Source organism: Battus philenor, unplaced genomic scaffold (genome assembly GCF_028537555.1).
Source record: "Battus philenor isolate CCGP_79_NKW_IND1 unplaced genomic scaffold, ilBatPhil1.0.hap1 SCAF_29, whole genome shotgun sequence".
NCBI classification, from domain to species: Eukaryota; Metazoa; Arthropoda; class Insecta; order Lepidoptera; family Papilionidae; genus Battus; species Battus philenor.
The window spans coordinates 6377787-6400651 of NW_027181692.1; the positions used below are offsets into that span (position 1 = coordinate 6377787).

Below are 22865 nucleotides of genomic sequence, written 5' to 3' on the forward strand. Positions count from 1 at the left end.
AGCTTTCTGTATTTCATACAAGTCATAGAATGTTAACTGTGTTTTTTCTAAGTGTTGTTTTGAAAGTGTTTAAATATTTCATTGTTTATGCGGCATTAAATTGATATTCAATAAGTTAGTTTAAGTGAATAAGAAAAGTTCTTGAGTGCCAGTACGAGCCGAGACGCAATTTGGTTGGCCCTTGCACTTAGTGGACCGACGATGTAGTAAATGCCGTGGGGACTCGTCGGGTGCGGGCAGCGCAAGACTGGTTTTATTTAGTATATAAGCTAAAATTCTTTATTTCATATAAAATACATGACACATGTTTTCGTATAAAAAATTTAAGGTAATATTTATTTGGAGAAATATATAACTTTCAAACGTCTGTGGTTATAACCTATAAATGTATAAGATATTGTATATCCGTAATAAATGAATATATTGCATACCACTGTAATTGGTGTCGTAATTTAAAAATGACTCCTATTTTCTACTATGTGTATTTATTGAATAAATAATTTGATTATAATGTGTTTTATTCATAACACTTCATGTTTAGGTTAACTAAATTTAAATGTCATTCTAATGTCAAATTTAGAAAACCATAAAACTAAATTGTTACGTTCCACAATCCTGTAAGAACATCAATGGAGAATGTTATGTGACAAATTTAAATAGCTTTACAGTATAGCGGGGGAATTCAGGTCGGCAACTGTTTTTATATTTGGCCGACTAAAGAACCTGTCTGCTCCAACGACGAACGAGCGAAGTACCCCGCCCTCTGCCATAACAGAAGAGCAATTTTTCGAGCTACGTCGGTGATATTGGTTCTGCGGATCTCATCGCTCTCTAGATGACCTTGAGCCTTCGAATCAAATCCAACTCAAGCGACCACGTCTCGGATCTATACGACGTCACTGGCAATACACATTGGTCAAAAGCATTGTCTTCAGACATTGAGGTATTTTAGAACAGGACATGTGTTGAAGCCTCCCGATCGCAGCCCCCAGCTGGATTCGGCGTGTGATCTCTTTCTCAAAGTTGGATTTAATAAGCTAAACAATTTGTCTCACGTATTAATAATGCAAACCAACTCCTATATTCTCGGCTAAAAATTTCTTCATTTACGGATCTAATTAGTACATACATATAAAAGGATTTCAATGGGTATCCAACCTTATATTCTTTGTTGTATTTATCCTACTGGAATGCGCAAGATGAAGATTTGACTGAAATCGACTTGCAGGATATATTATATTCACAGCCCGTTGAAGAACAGGCAACAAGCCCTGGAAACGTTAAATTTGATTCGAAAAATCTCAGCAAAGGTTTACGAATGGCAAATTAACTTTGCGATTTCTTTATGAACATTGATCCTTCTATGGAACGAATTTTTTTTGAAAGAGGTAAATTGCTAATGCGACTGTTTTGAATCAGCCTGAATGGAAGAAAAGGAATGAAAGGAGCTTTTAAAAACTGTTAAGCAAAAGAAGTTTCCAAAATTCGTAAAGCATTGTTTAAGCCTTAAGATTAATCTAAATGTTAAAAAACTTTAATTACATTGATTTCTTTTTTTTTGTCACCTAGGAACTTATCGCCTATAATCGCATATAAACTAGCGTTCCGTATTCACGGTGTCTGTATTCGCGGCCTATTTATGGAACATATACTCCGCGAATAAACAGCTTTTTATGTATCCTTTTCTATCTGAATATTCAATATGTCTATGGATAATGCTTCTTTAAGTTTTGCTGTCTGTTGACAATTCATGTCAATTCAAATTAGACTTTTTGATTTCTTATTTGAATCCTAAAAATATTTAAATTACAATATAAATGGCTTCCGAAAATTTGCATGAAGCTCTTAAACCTATATCCTGGCTAGCAGGACGATGGGTAACCGAGCAGGGTCACGGCGTGTTTCCAAACATAAAAGAATTCGATTATCACGAAGAATTAGAATTTATATGTATCGGTAAGTTTTGTTATATAAGTGCAGTGAATAAATCATAATTTCTATATATATTTGTAATTAAAAACACATTAATATTGTTTATTAAATATTATACTAATATGCTTTACTCATTTACGCCTTTAGTGCCTTTCAAATTGTAAATTTCTTTAAGTGGGTATTTGCAAGCACTTTGTATCGTTAAATATTTTCAACGTAAGTTACCTTCGGGTTAGTATTGCTGATCTAACGCAGAAGAGTCGGCCATTAATTCAACAGTTGCAATTTTTAAATTGAATTTAACTATAATTTATTTATACATAAAAATATCAACGCTAATAAGTCCGCGAACTAGGTTCCACAAATATCGATCCACTAAAACTCGGCTTCTATAATAAGATTTATTTAATAATATACTTTTAATTTTAAATTTAAAACTAAGAAGAAATGTTTAAGAAATCTTGTGCAAGTTTTATTTTTACCTAAGAGTCCCTCTGAATGATTTGTTAACTTTTTTAAGATGAAATTTGGGTGTTACGAGTTTATTTTCATTTCTAGTATTCATATGTGTTTTATTATTTTTTATATAAATATTTAAATTTTGGTGCATAAATAATTTAGAGAATCTCTAGTATTTGAGTCATAAACAATACACAGATCTTATTTGTAAAATAAATATAAAAGTCATTTGGACAGTAATGACCTATAATAAAATATTTTTTTTATTTTCAGTTTTCATTATCGCATTTTTTTTATTTACCTTTTTAATTTAATTATTGTAATTATTTTTGTATGTTAACAGAAAAACACTGGATGATCCAGATTTGATAAAAACAAATCTGTGTATAATAAACAAGATTTTCAATGTGATAATCTGAAAAGAGACAAAACAATCTAAGCTTTTGTAAATATTATCACAAACATCTAATACAACTTGTCCCCAAGTTTTACTGCGGCTTAAAAAATATTTTAGAACAAGGTTTTTTTTTAAATAAATATTGATTTATTTAGTTATATCAATAATTTTACATTAGTTTTAAATAACAATACTAAATTAAATACAATTGTGCATTGAAGGGGTACTAATTGCTATTACTATTAATAAATATAGCAGATAGTGATAGTTGATTAATTATTATTGTTTTTATTAGGGGGACCGAAAATTAATGTTGTTTCTGTTGACATATTTTACAGAAAAACCTATTGATTTGTTACCGCTCTGGCATTGAACATTTGTATACTAGACGCCAAAAGGTTGTTAAAAATGGAGGTGAATATGTTGTTGGTTAGAAATAAAAACTTGTTAAAAATGCAGTCGCATGAATTTAACTTTAGAAAGCAACATCTGGTCCCCCTAATAATATAAACAAGCTTGCTACATTCCTCATGGAGTTGGATTGACAAAATAAAGGTCAACCCTGATGGAAAATAAGCACAAAATCAATAAAAGAGCATTCTTGGCAGATCAGCATCTAGCCAGTAACATCTTATCCATAAAGTAACTACACTGATCTTTTTATAATGTTAAGAATAATTGCTAATTCCACAACTGCACATAAATGTCTACTTCAACAAAGATCTGATTGTAATATAAATAAAATATTGACTAATGTATGTATTTCTAATATTACAGGTCAACCCATGTTTAACTTTATATCTGTATCACGTAATCCAGAAAAAGGAACTCCGATGCACCAAGAGAGAGGATTCCTGCGCATCAATCCTGGGACTAATCAACTGGCGTTCATAGTCAGTCATAATTTTGGACTCGCGTCTTTAGAAGAGGGTCAGTTTGATGAGGAAAAGAAAGAAATACACCTGTCCACTGTAAATATAACACGGACATCTTTTGCGAAGCCTCCATATGTTAAAAGTTTTAAAAGGGAAATAAAACTTCTATCTCCTGACACTTTGCAAATAGTTTTATATATGGAGACAGATAATAATCCTTTAACTGAACATTTAAAAGCGATTTATACAAGGAAATTGTAAGTTATATGCATTTTTGGGCTGGTTTAACCTTTCTGTTTTTAATGTTTATTATTATAGTTCCTAGTTATATATAGGTGTGTATGTGTAACTTTTTTTTATTATAAGATATATAAAATAAACTATGTTTAATTTTAATTCCCAACCTGTATTTTTGTAATGCCAACCTTTTATTTCATTTCAGTGAGGTACAGGAAATTAATACATATATATATATATATATATATATATAGGTAAAGGCTCCTTGCCTTGATGGATGAAGGTGTGGAACAATAGTGCATTACAGTTAATTTTACAATATCATTAATTACGATTTAACATATAGTTGCACATATACATTTTACCAGGGTTGAATAACCTTTTTAATGAACATGAGAACGTAAATTTAAAAAAATAATTCGGCGAGCCGTATATAACGTAACAAACATTAATAGTTAATAAAACTTTATTTTTAATAAATATTAGAATGAAAGAAATAAAATAGTTAAAAAGCAAAGATTTCATAGAACATAAAACGAATGTACTTAAAATTTTGTATGATAAACTTGGCACTGTTTTTTCAATAGCAGCTGGAATTGATGAGGTAGCTATATACGCAGCTTTCTAATCGTGCATCACTCAATCTTGGGTGGTTGTTTTTCTTATTGTTTCGGTTTAGTACGTACTACAATTTTATTTAAATAAAAGCTTTTTATTCCCCCGGTATGTTTTATAAATTGATAGTTTATATGAGATTATACTGGATACGTTTTTAGGTGACAAAATAAAAATAAACAAAGAAATATTGCGTTACTAATGAACAACGAGGAAGGCAGCGGAATATTTCTAGAGTACTGCAGAAGGGTCATAAGAGACCATTAAAAGGAACAAGTTTATATACTAGTCAAGTTAATTAATTAAATCTATGAATAAATGTTACAGAAAATAGGAAAGTAAAAATTATATTATTAACCTCTTCGGTGCGACGCTTGTCGATCACAAAACCATACACACAGTCGAGTTTACTCGACAGCCGTAATATGAACTCGCGCTGCCGAACGTCGACTTTAATCGTCAACCAAGAAATTTTAACGTATCTATGCAATTACAGTTATAATAATAGGTATATAACGAGAGTTTGTATCCGCTTGTAATGTAAAACACTCATCACAAGTGTGCTAAATAACATGACAAGCTCAATACGGCAGCAGGTAAAACTCAGGTGTGGGCATTCACCTCGTACCGAAGTGGTTAAGGAATGTAAATGTAAGAATAAAGCAAAGAAATAAAAATAAAGCAAAACAACAAAATGTAACATAGTGACAACGAAAGTTGGGTGATGAATGAAAGGATAAGGAAAAAATCCGAAAAATTGTGAACAATAAAAACGAATAAATGATATTAAGAAGGAAAAGACATAACACAAATAACAAAATTTTCTTAAAAGCACAGGAAACACTGTCTCTCTAAAACAGGATCCATAAAAAAATATCTTTTCTCTGCACATTTCAGTATTATTTAGTTGGAAGGATATAATTGTTGAAGTAATAAGAAAATAAAACAACTGGCATATAAAACATTTTGGATTACTTTAATCATATCAAAAGTAAACATTCACTTCACCTTTTCACTTACAAACAAATAACAAAATCACAATTTTACCTTTATGATGCAGCAAATACATTTTACATTCATTTCATTCAAATTACACTTAATTTTTTTAATATGTAGCTGCCACTTGAACCTTCATATGGGGTGGTAGCGCACGAGTTCTGACCAGCTCCAAAATATCCGCCTTGTTGCCAGAATAAAGACTTCGAACAACAGCTAGAGTTCAACAGGACATTCCAACTTTTCATGATGCTGCAGCTGTATATTCATGTAACTGACAAATTCAAGCATTCCATATGGAACAGCCATAGAGTTCAGATACTACTATAGAACCTTTCTCTTCTCCTAAAATGGAGTCTGAGGACTTTAGAAATACAGCAGTAATTGGGCCTATAAAATATGAAGGTTCAAGTTGCAGCTACACATACAATCACATTATCTATCTAGATTCTAAAACTTTAATGTTACATCCATCAAACAAAAATTTACATTTGATCACAAGCTTAAAACGAAAATATTCAAAAATGCTTATGCCTTTACCATATTAAAGGAGAAACTAGAGAATCCAAGAGTTATAAGTCAGAAAACTTGTACAAAATGGTGGCGAACTATGGTTGATTTCTACGGTATGTAATTTTTACATTATATTCTTGCAACCTATATAGATATTACATTAAATAAGGGTTAATCATTGTGTCAGCTGAAGATGTCCACAGTTGGACATATTCAAACTTAACTATTTCATCTGTCCATCTTCTAGTTCACACTTTTCACTCCTGAACCATAAGGCCTGATGACATATTTCGCTGAAGTATCTAACCAAATGTGTTCACATATGTACCCAAATATGGTTCTCCAGTCCACCCCATCTATTTAAAAGTTCCATGCACAATAAGTTTTATATAGCTATGATGAACAAAACAGAATATAGAAGGAAGCTACCCCCATTACTGACAGTTAAATTACCAATAAAACCAGTAACAATTGGTTTTCCTGGGCATGTCACTCTTAAAAACTTCATAATCTAGGTCATCAATAAACAGAGGTCCAGATGAGTCCATTAGTCAACGGGAGACGCAATGTTGGTCAACTTTGGACAAAAAAGAGGGTTTCCCAAGTCATAAACAAAATATTGTCGACTATCAATAGTGAAGAACTAAAATGCAGGGATATATTTTAAGAAACCCAACAAGTTACTTTGCAAACACTTGTTTATTCTATATTCTGTATATTTTATACCGCAATCAATTAAACATCAACTTTTCTGAATATGGTTAAAATGTCCTAGGTGGTCTACAGGAAAATACCCTTTGTAATATCTAAGAATCTATGATCTAGTTAAAATAGACGCTCCCACATGTCAAAAGATACTAACTTATATTCAAACAGAGTGTCTGCAGATACTAGATCTTTTAGTGCCAAGGTGCCATAGGACTTTTCTCTAGTTGTGAAAAATGCCAGTGTTCTTTTTGATAATGCACTTTTGGTTACTACTAAACTAAAATATAATTTATCAGCAAAATTCCAATAATAAGGCTGAAATATAATTCCAATGTTATATGTGCTCTAGAGAAAGATGGCTAGATGGAAAAAATTTAACTGAATCATATACTTTGTCGAAATAGACTTTTGGCTTGGAAACATTGCCAGGGTCTGTGGTATGCAGATTTAAGAATAGAAGTGCAATAAAAAGATTCAACATGATTTGCTCCACATGTAATATAGGACTGCATGGTGTTTGCAGAACAAAACATGTTTGTAAATAAATCTTTTTCATTTTCAAAATACTTTCTGTAATTTTATTGTTATGTATGTAGTATTTAATATATTTTTCTATAATCATAGTATAAAATCTGAAGAGAATGTTGAAAAAAATATGAATATCGGCATATTGTAACAAAAATGGAGAATATTTTCCTTGTTCATATAAATTATCTATAAAAATGCACTTTTTTTACTGGCATTTTTAGTATAGATTGATAATATATGGCACTAAAAGGGCTAGCCAGCTATCAGAGTCCATGGATATGACCAATGTTTTTGGGTTACCAGATACACTCTACCTTCAATTACTTCCTACTAAACGCATTGATATTTTAACTTTTATGTTGACATTTCTGTTACTATATTAAAACCAATTCTTGTGCAATCAATAATAATTGTTATGGATATATAACTGTATGTTTGATTATATTGAGAAAAATATGTTAATCTCATGTCACCGCAGATTTATATATATATCCCCACAATTATGTTTTACCACATGTATGTTTATAATTGTAATTTACAACTATGTTACAGAGATAATTATTTACCTATTCATAATTAACATCAAAAATGGATATTTAGATGCATGTTTACTTAGTTTATGAGTTTGCTTAGTATGGAAAGAACTTTTATGTCTAGAATTAATTTTCAGACACACTCAATAATGTATCTATTCGAAATTAACATAAAAAATTGGATATATATGTTTATGTTTACTTAAAGATGGGTTTGCTTAGTATGGAAAGCGCTTAAGTGTAACAAGAATCTGGGACATCAATCAATTAAGGACACAATATAACGAGTTTGAAAGTGGGTAGAAAGAACAAAAATATTACAATCTTTTGTCTTTTTCACAATTTCTTAGCAAAAGAAGTTAGGCTATATATAAATGTATCTAAACATCCAATGTTTAATTGATGAAGCTAATTAGTCAGAATTGAATGGTCATTGAGCCTTTGGGAAGCCCTGCAGTCTCATAGTGTCAGAAGCAACATAGAACATGTTAAAATTTAGAGCGAGTACCTTACATTAGAATATTCATTGACTAGCCTAAATTCCCTCTCATACAAAATAGTGAGGCTTCTTCGCTGTGATTCCGTACTCCTGGAGTGCAGGCACCAGGTCATCCATGGTCATAACATACTTCTTCTCCTTCGGTCCCTTCTGGTTCTTGGAGCTCTGAGTTATCTGACTGGAGGTACGCATCTTGCAGTGTTGTAGTGCATCATTGGCAATATCTGACAGGAATTTTTGAGCAGCTAATGCAATTAGGCGTATTAATCTGAAATTATTACATGGCAATTTAATATTTACTCTTTTACAATTTATACAGTATAATTGGTTATAGCAGTAAAAATCTTAATAAGGGGTAAATATTTATGTCTATAGTTATTAAAAATCTTTAACACCTATTTCTGATCATCCTGCAAGCCATCACTCTGAAAATTTTTTTTTTATTTGATTGCGATGGGTCAATAACTTCTAGAAGTACAAAGCCTTTTTCTGTTAAATATGTCCACACAAATGACATTACTTTCAATTCCTCTACTACATACATTCACTGTATATTAACAATGAAAGAGTAACAATAAATATATAAGAACATTAATAAATATTATCATTAACTTTAGCTATTTTCCTATTGTATCTATCTCCAATAATTGTAAATATATTATTGCCTCTAAACAAACACAATGGTCATTATGAGCTGGAGATATCCATCTAGACCAGTGATTCCCAAAGTGGTCTATATCGACTTCTAGGGGTCTATGACAACCTGCAAGGGGTCTACATCAGTGAATAAAAAAATTGGGTCCACAGTAGTGGATTTGTGGACCTCAACACATACACTGATAATATCTATTTACTTACATCATACTATCTTATAATATCAAAACATTTACATTATTTATAAAAGTACCTATGAAGTAAAAAATTTATTATATATGTTTATAAAATTGTGTAAGTTGTAGGATGTTGGTATTCACTTTGTGGTTGCAATACATTTTGAACTTATTGCTTATGTTATTTTATTTATAGTTTTTTTTTTATGATTATTTAATGTTCCATATATTTTACATAACAGATACAACATTTTATTTTGAATAGTTTTAATTTAAATTCAATTAATAAATGTATAAATTAACTTGTGTTTTTACTTTAAGTTTTTAACATTAAACTTCACTACAGTTAGAAATTTACAGGAAATCAATATCAGGTAAGTAGGGGGTCTACCCAACACGGAAAAACATGGCAAGGGGTCTACGACACAAAAAAGTTTGGGGAACTCTGATCTAGCCCATATTTATCATTAGACAAAAAATAAAATCATCATTATGTCAGCTGATAGATGACCACTAGACCTGTGCTGCCCACATCCAGCGACTGGACCTTGATTTCCATTGGTAGTGGGGGCCTACCCATGTATCTACCAGCTTGTAGTCACCTTAAGCTTTCCATTTCAATGACCGATGGTTGCATAGGCACTGTCTAATACCTACTACAACTTCAGATAGGCAATTATTAAAGCATGTGTCTGTAACTTTGATTCTTTTTCAAATCTATTCATGGCAAAATAACACATCATTCAGCTTAGATTCCTAACAATTGATTGTCTACTGCCTCATTAAGGAGTATTACAGCTTTAATAAGTTAGTACTTACATACTTTCAAGTTATAACTTAGCCATTTTTGTGGTTATTAAAGTATATTTAAAAAAATATTACTTGCACAACTTTTAGTTATTTTTTGCATAAAATGATAGGATAAATGATTTAATCTTAGTTAATTGTCAGTTATTTAAAACGTAAAATTGGTATAATTCTATGACGCTCTTAGCCTTCAAGTGGGGGGTCATGGACGTTATTTATTTTGCGGTTATGGTTCTTAATTAGAAAATTACGTTAATAATAAAATTGCTATAGCCACCTATGATCTTGAGATTCGAAGCCAGAAGCATTCAGATAATACGCGACCACGGAGTCAGGGATTGATGGGTTGTAATTTTCAAGTTGAAGAAGAAAATCGTTCAAAGCATGTCCGGCACAATTATCGTCCTCCATTCTGACTGTCGTTAATACCATAACAATTAACTGTAATTAAAATATAGTTAAATACTTATTTACAACGTATAAACAAATTATATACAAAATTCTTACTCAGACTATTCTCGATTGTAATTCCTTATTGTTATCCACAGAACAATAATCGATTAACTGTCAGTTGTTATACAGATTATATGAATTTATTTTTAGTTAAATACTACCAACATTCCAATAGCTATGACACAGCATTTTGTTAATACGTGGCTATCTTAAGTGGCAACATTGATAAGCGTTTTTATGGCATATAAAAAGTAAAATACCATTAAATTTATTTACCTTTATGTTACATAATATTGTGAATTTTATTTTAGTAACATTAAAATTATTAGTTTAAATTGTATCCAAAACATTTATTGTAAAATAATGTTAAAACATAACATATAAAACCATAAAACACATTAAAGTTAACAGCCTAATTCCTTATTGGTATTTTATTCATGTTATGTTTATTGTTAACGTATCTTTATAAAAAGTTATTAAAGTGTAATTGAATTCTTTTTTCAAAATATTAGCTTCATCCAAACGCACTAACCAATTACTAATCTAATGTTACCATATGTGTGAAGACTGTCCACATTTATGGTATTTAAAAAGTGTTACGTAAAAGAAAATTATTTTATTTTTACTTGATAGGAGGTTAATATTGTTAATAATAAGTCATTTATGAAAATTATGTAATTTTAATTATCTATGGATAATTTATAAAGTAATTTAGTTTTCCGTCGTTTTTAATGTCAATTTTTGTTGACTATTTTAAGATTTTTCTATGTGTATTTAAGAAAATAAATGCTTTTAAATATTTTTAAACATTTTTCTTAATAAGTTTCTTTTTATTTTTAACCAAAAATATAAAAAACATCTTTATCAATTTTGGTAGATTTTGTATTTGAAGATAGCACACTGGCCTCGTGGTATCTCGCCACTAAGTTGGCAACATCTACCCCTTCCTGCCTTCTTTTGCGCCGCTCCGCCAGCCAGAACAGCGAGAGAACGTGATCGATCGAATTTCAAAAAGGCACTCACCCACCCTGTGCTCCCGAGATCACGAAATAACTGCATATCTCCTGATTACATAAATCGGGAGTTCTTGTTTCGTGATTTTGCCATTCCGTTTGTGAATCTTACCACCTTCACTTCGACGCCGCGAGGCATTCACAGTAAGAAGAGCCCAACTTAATTCAAAATGTCGAACCTCGCCGATCCGGTTGCGTTCGCGAAGGACTTCCTCGCCGGTGGTATCTCGGCCGCCGTCTCCAAGACCGCGGTGGCACCCATCGAGCGCGTGAAACTGCTCCTCCAGGTGCAGCACGTCAGCAAGCAAATCGCCGAAGACCAGCGCTACAAGGGTATCGTCGACGCCTTCGTCCGCATTCCCAAGGAGCAGGGACTGCTCTCGTTCTGGCGTGGAAACCTCGCCAACGTCATCAGGTATTTCCCCACGCAAGCCCTCAACTTCGCTTTCAAGGACAAGTACAAGCAGGTGTTCCTCGGTGGTGTAGACAAGAACACCCAGTTCTGGCGCTACTTCGCCGGTAACTTGGCGTCAGGCGGTGCCGCTGGTGCCACCTCGCTGTGCTTCGTCTACCCCTTGGACTTCGCCCGTACCCGTCTGGCCGCCGATGTCGGCAAGGGCGAAGGCCAGCGTGAGTTCACCGGCCTCGGCAACTGCATCACCAAGATCTTCAAGTCTGATGGCCTGATCGGTCTCTACAGAGGCTTCGGGGTATCCGTCCAGGGTATCATTATCTACCGTGCGTCCTACTTCGGATTCTACGACACAGCTCGCGGCATGTTGCCCGACCCCAAGAACACTCCCATCGTCATCAGCTGGGCCATCGCGCAGACCGTCACCACCGTCGCCGGTATCATCTCGTATCCGTTCGACACGGTGCGTAGGCGCATGATGATGCAGTCTGGCCGTGCCAAGGCCGACATCCTGTACAAGAACACTCTCCACTGCTGGGCCACCATCGCCAAGACCGAAGGCTCATCCGCCTTCTTCAAGGGCGCCTTCTCGAACGTCCTCAGAGGAACCGGTGGCGCCTTCGTGCTCGTCTTATACGACGAGATCAAGAAGCTCCTCTAAACGTAGCGTAAGAGTTGTTACCATTATTACAATTGTGATTCCGAATCACCTACTATAGCCGCTCCCTTAAAATCATGTATTATTAGAAGCAAACAAACGTCTATTAGTAACTTATTTTAGTAAAATAAAGTGTTGTACACGGATTCCAGTACGCGTCGTTTTATTAATTAGTTAATTCATGTTATGTAATCGCTTTCGGGCGTCGTACTTTGGAATAAGGACAATGTTCCAAATTCAAATGTATAATTAAATTATTTTTTTCTGTGGATCACGGGCCCGGCCAGTGATGTTATGTAACCTCTGTCTATTTGAGTACAAGGTTAAGATTATTTTTCATTCAATCAAATCTGTCCTGTTGTGAATTGTGATACTATTTGAATTCAGAATTGATTTCTTATTCTTTTTGAAATAATTTTAAATGTAACAATTCTAACCTTACTGTTATGTCACGCTTTACAGTATGCTTTGAATTGTCTACAATCATGTGATTATGAAGGTGTTATATAACGGGCTGTTTTAGAATGATTCTTGTGCTATGCGGTGTGAGTGGTTCTGATTAGTAAAAATATTAAAATCACTTCTGAATAAAGTGTTTCAATAATATCGACAAACATATGGGCTATTGTAACTAGGTAACATTCAGTGTTTACTGTTAAAGTTAAGTAGAATCCGGATGCGAAGTGAATTCATCAATTTCTCCTCGGGTGTGAGTTTTTTTGTGATGAAAAATTCACACGAAACGAGTGATTATAATATAGAAATGTTACAAAATACATTGTCGTTTTCTTTATCTGTATTGTTACCTATTGCATTAACCCTTATTAGTTTTAAAATCCCATAAATAAACCCAACAACCATCTTGCATACTTATGTAATCCACTGACATAGTGGCGTTACTGATAAAACATATTAATAACACATAAAGAGTATAATATGTTAAATAATAACAGATAATAAAGTGACTTTATTTAAAAATTTATTACTGGCTGGTAATTATATAAATAATATCGAACGCCGTTGGCAATATGAAAAAAGTGAGGTTATATGGATCGAGTGCCGCAGTGCGCAAGTCGGCAGTTGGCGGTCGGTGACGTCACAGCACGGCGCGCTATGAATGGCGGGAAACGTCTGTAGTATTACGTCACAATACATAGCTGCTATAACTAGTTACGTAAGTATTTTGTTAACAGCCGTAAATTCCCAACTGTAACCCAAGTTTAAATTTAACAAGGAAAACAAATACAAATTGAAATCATGGTCGTAATTTCTATATTAAAGTTGATAATGTGAAAATAAAAAATTGTTATTTTCGACTTTATGGCTCATAGGCTTTCCCCATAGATTTCCAATAAGGCCGGTTGGTAGCGGCCTCCATATAATGCCTGTCAGTCTGTGGTCTCTACTCTTAAGGCTCCAACGGTCATCTGTTTTACCGCTGTTGTTTGTTTTTCACTTCAATTTGATAATACCCGTAAATTATAAAGAAATAGTGAAACTTCATAAATATTGTTATAAAGAAAAACAAGATTTATTGTACGTAACCTTTATTATTATTAGTGTTAGTTAAATACATTGACACTTAAACATATATATAAAGCTTATTCAAAGCGGTCTCTATTGGCTGCCATATAGTCCTTTAAACTTTAAGGCCAGATATGAATAGTAGCACGCACTCTATGGGAAAATTCTTCACTGCCAATCATATTGATTGTTTTAGTGATTCTGAATTATCATGCTGTTTAGATCAAGCCTTATTCTATATAACTGACCACAAATCATAATCCATTGGATTAAGATCAGGACTAAATGACAGTCAGAATTCAGCTCTGATAAAGTTTGGAACATCCGTTTTTAATTTTTTTTTAATGGCCCCCGTTATTGGAAGCCTCTCGTACCCATAGGGGGTACTGGTGTGGGACAGGGACTTTTTGTTTAAATTTATTTACTTTTTGACAGACATTTTTTATTTTCTTTCTCTTCTTTAATACTTCATATTATCTTTCGTTCATTTCTTTCTTTCCACAATTCCACTATCTGTTTTTAAGGTTGGTTGGATTGAGCTTTATAACCCGGTGCAGTCCTGCTGAAAGGACCATTATTGGTTATTGAACATAGCGTTAATAGAATGGGGCGATGTTTTGATACCTTTTTCACTTTACTGCTTTGATCGCCTTTTTCGTACGAAAATTTCATGTACGGCTAGATTATTTTCTGTCACAAACAAAGGAGGTTTTATTTTATCTATCAACAGTCCGGCACACAAACATTTGACTAATGCCAAGCGTGTGGAGGATATTAAAAAATATATTTGGCGCCATAGCTACTGCGTGTAATGCAGCCCGTTTTAATGTCACAAATTATTTTACAATGTATTGGCGCGAAAATAAAAACGACTGATTCCAAATTCAAAAGTAATATTTTGTTTTTAATTATAACAGTATTTATGGCCAGAGTAAGTATAGGTCATTTTCTGTCAATTAAATGTATGATATACTCTATCCGTAAATTAATATTATTTTTTAATAATAAATAACGTAATGATAATATATTAAAAAATGCGTTTTCAAAATTCGGATTACTAAATTATTTGAATTTATTTGTATATCGTATTTCAGTAGAACAAATAAATTGAAGTCATATATTTCGGAGAGGTAACTTTATACAGGATGATTGAAAATTTTAAATTTAAAAACTAAAGCTTTTTTGCTGGCAGTTGAGCTATACATTTACACCTATCAACCTTTACATTAAGTTTGAAATTTGAATCTTGCTTCCATTTAAAATCAGAATTCATAAATTCTATTAAAATTTATAAATTCCAATGTGAAAACTGTATTGCTATATGGACGTGGAAGGTAGAAGACGTAGAAGGTCACCAAAGATATCTCGCGTCAGCTCCAAGTCTTCGTTAACAACGGTCTTCGACGTATTCTCGGTATATACTGGCCTAAGAAAATCTCCAACATAGATATCTGGAAACGCTGCGGTGAGATGCCGATCGACCAGCAGATTAAACTCCGCAAGTGGAACTGGATAGACCACACGCTCCGAAGGGACCCTGATCACATACCGAGGCAAGATCTAGACTGGTATCCTCAAGGAAAGTGATGACGTGGCCGCCCAAAGCAAACCTGTCGGATGATCACTGCAGAAGTGAATGCAGTTGGAATGACGTGGAACGAAGTAAAGAGCGAGGCTCAAGACCGCTTGGGATGGCGACGTACTGTGAACGCCTTCTGTGCCTTTTTGGGGAATAAATGATGAAATGACATTAGAGAAAATGTCATTTTTTTAAGTAAAAATTATTATTTAATCATTCACATAGTATCTTATATATCTATAGGTTAAATATTTGACCTTTATAATAGGATGTCGTATGTAATTTTTTTGACAGATAAAATTTTGATAAAACAAACGTTTACCTATATCTTATCTGTGTAACATTAAAAATTAAATACCTTCAAATATCACCGATATGAAGTATATGTTCACACATACACAATGTAAAAATAAGTATGAAAAACAAATTCTATTTTATTTTTAATTAAATTTAGTCGATTTTTTTCAACTAGACTTGTATTGCTGCTCAAATGGCGTTTTTTTAACAGTCCATATTATTGGGAACCCCCGTTCTCCTTTATTTTTGGGGGCCTTTGAACTTAGTAACTCTATGTTGGGTCAACCGAAGCTATGCGATATCTCGTCGTAATAATAGTACAACAACCCGAGACGCGGCTTCTCCAAGAGCTCATGAGATTCACTACCTTAAAAGAGGTCCTGACCCAGGCGTCTTCTCTGCAAACTGCAATTTTGCAGCAGTGAAAGTCCTGACAAATAAGGGGACCGGAAAGTAATGTCGCTTTCTTAAGTTAAATTCACACCACATTTTTAATAAGATTTATTTCTAATCAACAATATATTCACCTTCGTTATCAACAATCTTTTGCCGTCTAGTATACAAATCAATGTAAAATATGTCGACAGAAACGACGTTACTCTCCGGTTCCACTAATAGAAGCGGTCCGTATGAAACAATCTTACCGTTTACTTCACTCAAATGTTTCATTTATGTTATTAACCCTTAATAGCCTGATTTACGAAAGTGATTTTTTTTAATATTGCTGTGTTTGCTTGAGGGTCTAGATAAAGGGAAAAATATAGATATATTTTTAATTTCGTTGGAAAGAATATTATACAACAGTAAAATACGTACAGCCAACCTATTAAAAAAACTAATAGTAATGTGAACATTCGGTTTAAAAGATTGGTATCAAAATGGAAACTCTAGGCTATTAAGGGTTAAACCTCTCACTGCATTAAAGGTTCTATTTTTAAAATTTCATAAAGCACACCATGACAATTATGTGTTCTATCTTATTTCAACATTAAATATCAAATTAAAAAAAAATCATGTCTAATGCATTTGTCAATCGAACAAGTGGTAGAGTGAAGGTAAGATATTTAATATATACTATGTTGAATAAAGAAATTTTAAATTTAAAGGTCGAAGAATGTTTCACTGGATACAGGCAGCTACATACGCGCCTTATTGGAATTTTTTAAGGTAGACCAATATCGCATAGTGGAGCAAAACCATGGTATGGCGGACTTGGGACTTTTTTTAATTATCATTTACTTATTTTTTATATTTAGGAAATGCCAATTGATAGACCTTATAAAGTTTAATCTAAGTTGTTATATAACATTTTTAAGTAAACCTGGTAGTTTAGGCAAAAAAAAAATTGTTTTTTTTTTTTTGGAGCCCAACCAAAAGAAGTAAGTTACTGCTAAGTCATAATCGATTCTTTGAAATCTTTTATCAGTTATACACTAAGTATAGGGTGGGCCATAAATTTTTGCACTTTTGTGTAGAAATAAAAGTACAAATGATATTTTGTTTTTTTTTTATTTACCGTAATTATCATTTATTAAAATTTATTTTTTAAAAATTACATCGTCATGATGTGGTCCTTCTCGCCGTTGGCACTCCTGTAATCAACAACAAACGGTTTTGGAGAAATCAAGTGTTGCTATTTGCAAAAATTTTTGGCCTACTCTGTACTATATTGTAATAATGCACTAAACGTTTGCCTATAGTGGCCACTTCAAGAGATAATTAAATCGAAAAAATATAATAAAATGGTATTTTTTAACTACAATACCCGGCGATAAATATTGCACATCGACCTTTGGAAAGAGACAATCGGCTTCGTAGAGCGTTATCTCTGACACATCTGAACATTGACCCGTCTGTAGAACGAAGTCTTATTTTTAAGAGGCAAATTGTTAATACGACTGCAGCATATTAGGAGAATAATAATAAATAATATCATATTGAAGGAGCTTTTAAAAACTGCCAAGTAAAAGAAATTAACTATTAAATTGATTTATTTATATATTTGTTTTTTTTTTTTTTTATTTCGTCAAGAAGGAACGTATCTCGTATAATCGCATATAAACTGCCATTCCGTATTCACGGTTTCTATATTCGCGGCATATTTATGGAACACATACTCGAATAAACAGATTTTGCAATACACCATTCCGCAACTTGTAATGCAACAGGGCAATCACATCTGACAGTACAATCTACATGGATAGATAGTAAACAATAATAAATTTTAATCTGTAGTAATATGACGTTTGAAATAGCAATTTCTATTTTCATTACGTTATATTTTATCGTAAAGAAAACTATTGATTTTATATTTCAGTTAAGCAAACATTAATTGACATATAACCTGTCAATTATTGTACGGTTCAAACATTGACGCTTTTAAAGCTTTTACACTAATAAACAATCATCCTGTATAGTAGAGAACTATGTACAGTACCCGGCGACAGATATGGCACATAGACCATTGGAAAGAGACAACGGTTAATTTCGGTTTCGTAGAGCACTATCTCTGTCGCACGAAATACAACGACCGACAAAACGTCACATGCTAGTGTAGGATACTGTAAGAAATTTTATAATTTTGTTTTTTCAGTTAGATATAAAAGTTAAATAACTTAGAAAATAACAAATAAATAAACGTATACCATCCAAGTTAGCGCTAGAATTATCCGGTATTATTCACATGCGTTTTATTTAGTACGATAACCTTTGTAGCTGAACTGTCAGGCGGCCATTTGCAAAGATGGCGGGTGTGAAATCGAAAAGGTTTTATATATACATGCGACTGTTACATGTTAAATGGAATTAGTAAAACCTTCCATTAAACAGAAGGGATATGTTTTCTTGATAATAAAATTTTGATCAGCATTCTTTTTTTAAACATTCGATAGATGAGTAAAGGTTTTTTTTATGCACACTTTCTTTGACTTTTTTTGAAAATTTAAAAAAAATTATATAAATTTTAAAATTTGCAATTCTCCTCTATCATTTGTTACTGAGTTTGGAGTAAAAAAAACGATGTAAATTATTTTTTTGTTAGTTAAAATTCATAATTTTCTTAATTTAGTTATTGACATATACGAAAAATTAAAAAGTTAGGTTAGTTTTTTTATGTAAACGTTTTTTTAGGTTATACGTCAAATTTTTGATATTCGCGTAATTAGGAGACAACTGCATGGCCTTTCATAAAATCCTTGGTTAAACATATTGTCCCAATGTAAACATATAAACAATATGGTTCTACACGAAGTGTGTTTTAACAGATTCTATTTAACTGGTTTAAATCAACCGGTGCTGGATTTTTGTGACGGCCAGTTCAATTTGGTTACTTTAATCTGGTACAAGATCGTACTGGTTCAAATAAATTCACAGCATACTTCCTTCGAAGATTTAGAAGGAAAGTACAGTTTAACTGTGACAATACACGAACGCATGGATTAATTAATAAAGGAATTTAATAAATAAATTACAATTGAAAACATGTAACTAATCAAAGCCATGGTCTTGTTCGGGATTACTCTACGAGATAGAATAAGCAAAGAAAGATTTGTAGATCAACGTAAATAACTGACATAGTCCAGGAGATTGACAAGATAGGTGCAGCGGGTAAACATCTTGGTTTTTTTTTAATTTGCCCTTCGTTCTTGGAGACAGCTCGTTCCCTCTTGCCATGAGTGGATCAGGTACGTTACATACAGGTGTCAATATTTTTTTCAGTTTTTTCTGTTCTTCACAAATTCTTTCGTTCCTCATGATATCTCTCTTTCCATCGTTGACATATAATCTGCCTTTCAACGCCTTCCTTCTCTCATCTTCACTCTTACATCACAGGTAAATTTTGTTATTAAGCTTTGATTAAATTTAATTTAATTTGTAAGGAGCACAAAATAATTTTATTTTGTAAGGAACACCAAAAATATCTCATAGTTTGGAGGTCCACGTTCAGCAGTGCACTTCTTATGGCTGATTCGATTACCTTTTTATTTATTTAATCAATATCTTTCACTGCCTAAAGACGAAATTCATCAATGTGTGTTATCGGTGATATGAGAGATCATTTTTGGCCTCAATCGAAAACTCAGTCGCTCCTAGAGCCTGTATAAAACCATGCCCAACATTTCTTTAAGAGAACGAATTAAAAATGAGGAGATTCGTCCAGAGATTGGCGTTGTTAAGGACATCCATGAGGTTTGCGACCTTGAAATTTATGGTAAAACATGTCCAATAGTGGACCTCCTTCACATAAAATGATGACGAACACTTTATACATGTACATGTATATTTTTTTAATTCTGTAAAATATATTACCGTACCAATTCAAATAAAAAGTTTCCATATAAATAATTAAGTTTTTTTTTTCACTCTCCACACCTCAACTGTCAAGTGGCGTCTTAGCTATTTGCCAATTCGTTTACATTATTATCTTAGTTTATTTTATGAGAATCTATCTTTATTTTTACTTCATTTTTTTTACCTTTCACACTATTGTTGAAAGCCTTACGACTTTTATATCTAGTACGCCTTATACTATATAATCTACCTTTATTAAATTTTATTCATTTATTATATTGCGTAATATAAAGTGTTCCATGCATTTGGATAAATTACATAAATTTAAAATTCGTTATAAAGTTTTCTCAAGCGTCGTCCTGTTTAACAAATGGCTGGAATGCAGCCAGGACACGGCTGCCAAAACCGAAGTCTAGACGCGCTCTTTCAATTGCGTAATAACTTCAATGCATTTCGAATCAATACAGACACCCGCAGTTTTACAACCTTCTTGCAATTTTCATTTTTGTTACTTTTAACGTACGCGGTAAAATCCTACAGGATGATTCTCAGCGGTGAATGTACTTAGTCTAGCCATAATTTATGTTACTAGCTGTTTCAGTGGCGTAGCTAGGGGGTGGCAAGCGGGGCGGCCGCACCAGGCACCACAAGCAGGGGGGCACCAAAGTTGAAAATAATTTTTTAAACTATTTTTTTTAGAATTATGAAAAATTAAATGTTAAAAGAAAAATGAAAACCATAATTTAAAGTAAATAACATAAAAAGAATATCGAATTTTCTATTTTTGTGCTAAAAAAGTTGATAAATAATATGAACATTAAAAAAAGTAAACGGTTACAAATTATAATATACACAGTGTTTAAGCCTTTCATTCGCAAAACACATAGTGTTTTTTAAAAGGGCCCTAAATCACAAAAACACATATCTGTGTTTCAAACTAGTCGACACTATTGATTTTGAAAATGTGATTAATGACTTTGCAGGCCAAAAAGCGAGGAATGTTCGTTTTTAAATTTTCCCAATAAATTTTATTTAGAATATATATATTAACTACATACAACAACAACACATGGACATTTTAAGAATACTTACGTGAATTTTTACTTCAAAACAAATATGTTTATGAATTGTTTTTGAGCAATTTGAAATAGATGTAAAACCTTTAAAGGAATGAATGTACCTAGTCTAGTCATAAATTATGTTACTGGCTGTTTACATAAATTAAAAAAAAAACATGATTTTGAATTTCGAACATTAGCTTCTACGATAAAAGATAGACTACTTTCCCGCCATTATTGCATGTTTTTTGTTTAGAAATTATTCGTTTTGAAAATGGAGTGGAACACTAAAGAGAATAGGATTGCAGTAATTGGTTGACAGCAGTTGATTCAGCCCCGGGTCATAAGGCGCGCACTACACAAATTTGGTTTAAGTAAAATGTTCCAGACTTCATAAAGGCCGATTATTAGCCTTCGGCTAGTCCGGACTTAAATCCTTTGGACTGTAATTTGTGGTCTGTGCTAGAGGACATGGCCTGCTCTAAGCGTCACCAAAATATTGAGTCGCTCAAGAAATCTTTGGAGGCAGCGGTGACCAAGTTTCCAATGGAAACCGTTCGTAAATCCATCGACGAATGGCCCCACCGTTCAAAAGCGTGCATTAAAGCTAAGGGTGGACAATTTGAATAACTAGTTTAGTACGTTGACATATCTATTTCACTCTACATAATCACATATAAAACTTTAAAAGTAAAATATTTTTTTTTAGAAATTATCGGATAGTTTCTTTGTAACAGAACTTATGGCTAGACTAGGTATAATTTATTCGTCAATAAAAATCTTAAAATATTTTACATCAATTTTCAAACATCCTGTATAAAGTGTTCCCTATTAAATATATTAATTTATTTTAATATTTATATTTAAATACGATAGGTGATTAACTTCTGGCAGTACAAAGTTTGCATACAGATAATAAACAATAATTAATTTTTATGTAGTATCTATAATCTGTAATTGTAGTAGTATCTGTGATTTGACAACTGATTTCGGATTTCGGATTTATATCCTGTATTATTTTCGTAAATAAAATATAGATTTTTGGAAGGGTGTACCGTACATTCACCGCTAAAACTTTTACACCTAAAACCAATCACCCTGTATAAAACCAACGGTAATTTCTAGGTACAGACAAAACTAACGTAAACAATAAATAGTATATTAATATTGCTATACACGTAAACAAGGTTTTCATGTTTACATTGAATATGTTATATAACAGAGATGGCCAAGCTTCTTGAAAGTTCGCAAAAGGATTTAAAACACGCAAAACAATGTTTTTTTTACAAAAATCATATTTATTGAAATTATATGACAAAAGTACAAAACATGTGCATTGAAGTTAGGTATAACGGCACACGTATATGACAGCACTCCTAATGATACTTAAGACGCCGGTTAGTTAATTACGATCGCTGTTTGGATTTCGCTAATGTTGTTCTGCAATAATAATAATTATTCACGCCAGTAATGTGTTTCCATTTCCCAACAGCTGACATGGGTTATATAAATTTAAATATTTAAATAATTCGACAATCAATCGGAGACAAAAATAATTTAAACAGTAATATACAATCCAAAACACAGGATATACCTTAAATATTTAATGGAATCAGGCGTTACCTTGCGGAAGTCCACCCTAAGTAAGAAAA

General features: G+C 32.6%; 3 protein-coding genes across 4 annotated transcripts; 2 read left to right on the forward strand and 1 right to left on the reverse strand.

Moving 5' to 3' along the window:
- The first annotated feature begins 1732 nt into the window (after nucleotides 1-1732).
- LOC137926345 (peroxynitrite isomerase THAP4-like) lies at nucleotides 1733-4015 on the forward strand. The gene is made up of 2 exons (XM_068769948.1): nucleotides 1733-1956; nucleotides 3566-4015. The coding sequence occupies exons 1-2, from the start codon at nucleotides 1818-1820 to the stop codon at nucleotides 3922-3924; spliced, it is 498 nt and encodes a 165-aa protein (XP_068626049.1). The 5' UTR covers nucleotides 1733-1817; the 3' UTR covers nucleotides 3925-4015.
- Nucleotides 4016-8074: 4059 nt separating this feature from the next.
- On the reverse strand, nucleotides 8075-10507 carry LOC137926319 (transcription initiation factor TFIID subunit 10-like). Of its 2 annotated transcripts, XM_068769919.1 has the most exons (3): nucleotides 10437-10507; nucleotides 10207-10370; nucleotides 8075-8560 (listed from the first exon to the last, which is right to left on the reverse strand). In XM_068769919.1, exons 2-3 carry the CDS (start codon nucleotides 10359-10361, stop codon nucleotides 8341-8343), a joined length of 375 nt encoding a protein of 124 aa, XP_068626020.1. In that variant the 5' UTR covers nucleotides 10362-10370; nucleotides 10437-10507; the 3' UTR covers nucleotides 8075-8340. The 2 variants fall into 2 exon arrangements, with proteins under 2 accessions (XP_068626020.1, XP_068626021.1); XM_068769920.1 differs by lacking the exon at nucleotides 10437-10507 and having other exon boundaries at nucleotides 10207-10426.
- Nucleotides 10508-11326: 819 nt separating this feature from the next.
- Nucleotides 11327-13239, forward strand: sesB (stress-sensitive B). Its single transcript, XM_068770003.1, has one exon. The coding sequence runs from the start codon at nucleotides 11566-11568 to the stop codon at nucleotides 12466-12468; it is 903 nt and encodes a 300-aa protein (XP_068626104.1). The 5' UTR covers nucleotides 11327-11565; the 3' UTR covers nucleotides 12469-13239.
- The last annotated feature ends 9626 nt before the right edge of the window (nucleotides 13240-22865 follow it).

Coding starts and splice junctions, on each gene's coding strand:
- sesB (XM_068770003.1), top strand. CDS start 11,566: ATGTCGAACCTCGCCGATCCGGTTGCGTTCGCGAAGGACTTCCTCGCC.
- LOC137926345 (XM_068769948.1), top strand. CDS start 1,818: ATGGCTTCCGAAAATTTGCATGAAGCTCTTAAACCTATATCCTGGCTA. Junction 1,957..3,565: donor ATTAGAATTTATATGTATCG/GTAAGTTTTGTT, acceptor CTAATATTACAG/GTCAACCCATGTTTAACTTT.
- LOC137926319 (XM_068769919.1), bottom strand. CDS start 10,361: ATGGTATTAACGACAGTCAGAATGGAGGACGATAATTGTGCCGGACAT. Junction 8,561..10,206: donor TTCGAATCTCAAGATCATAG/GTGGCTATAGCA, acceptor TAATAATTTCAG/ATTAATACGCCTAATTGCAT.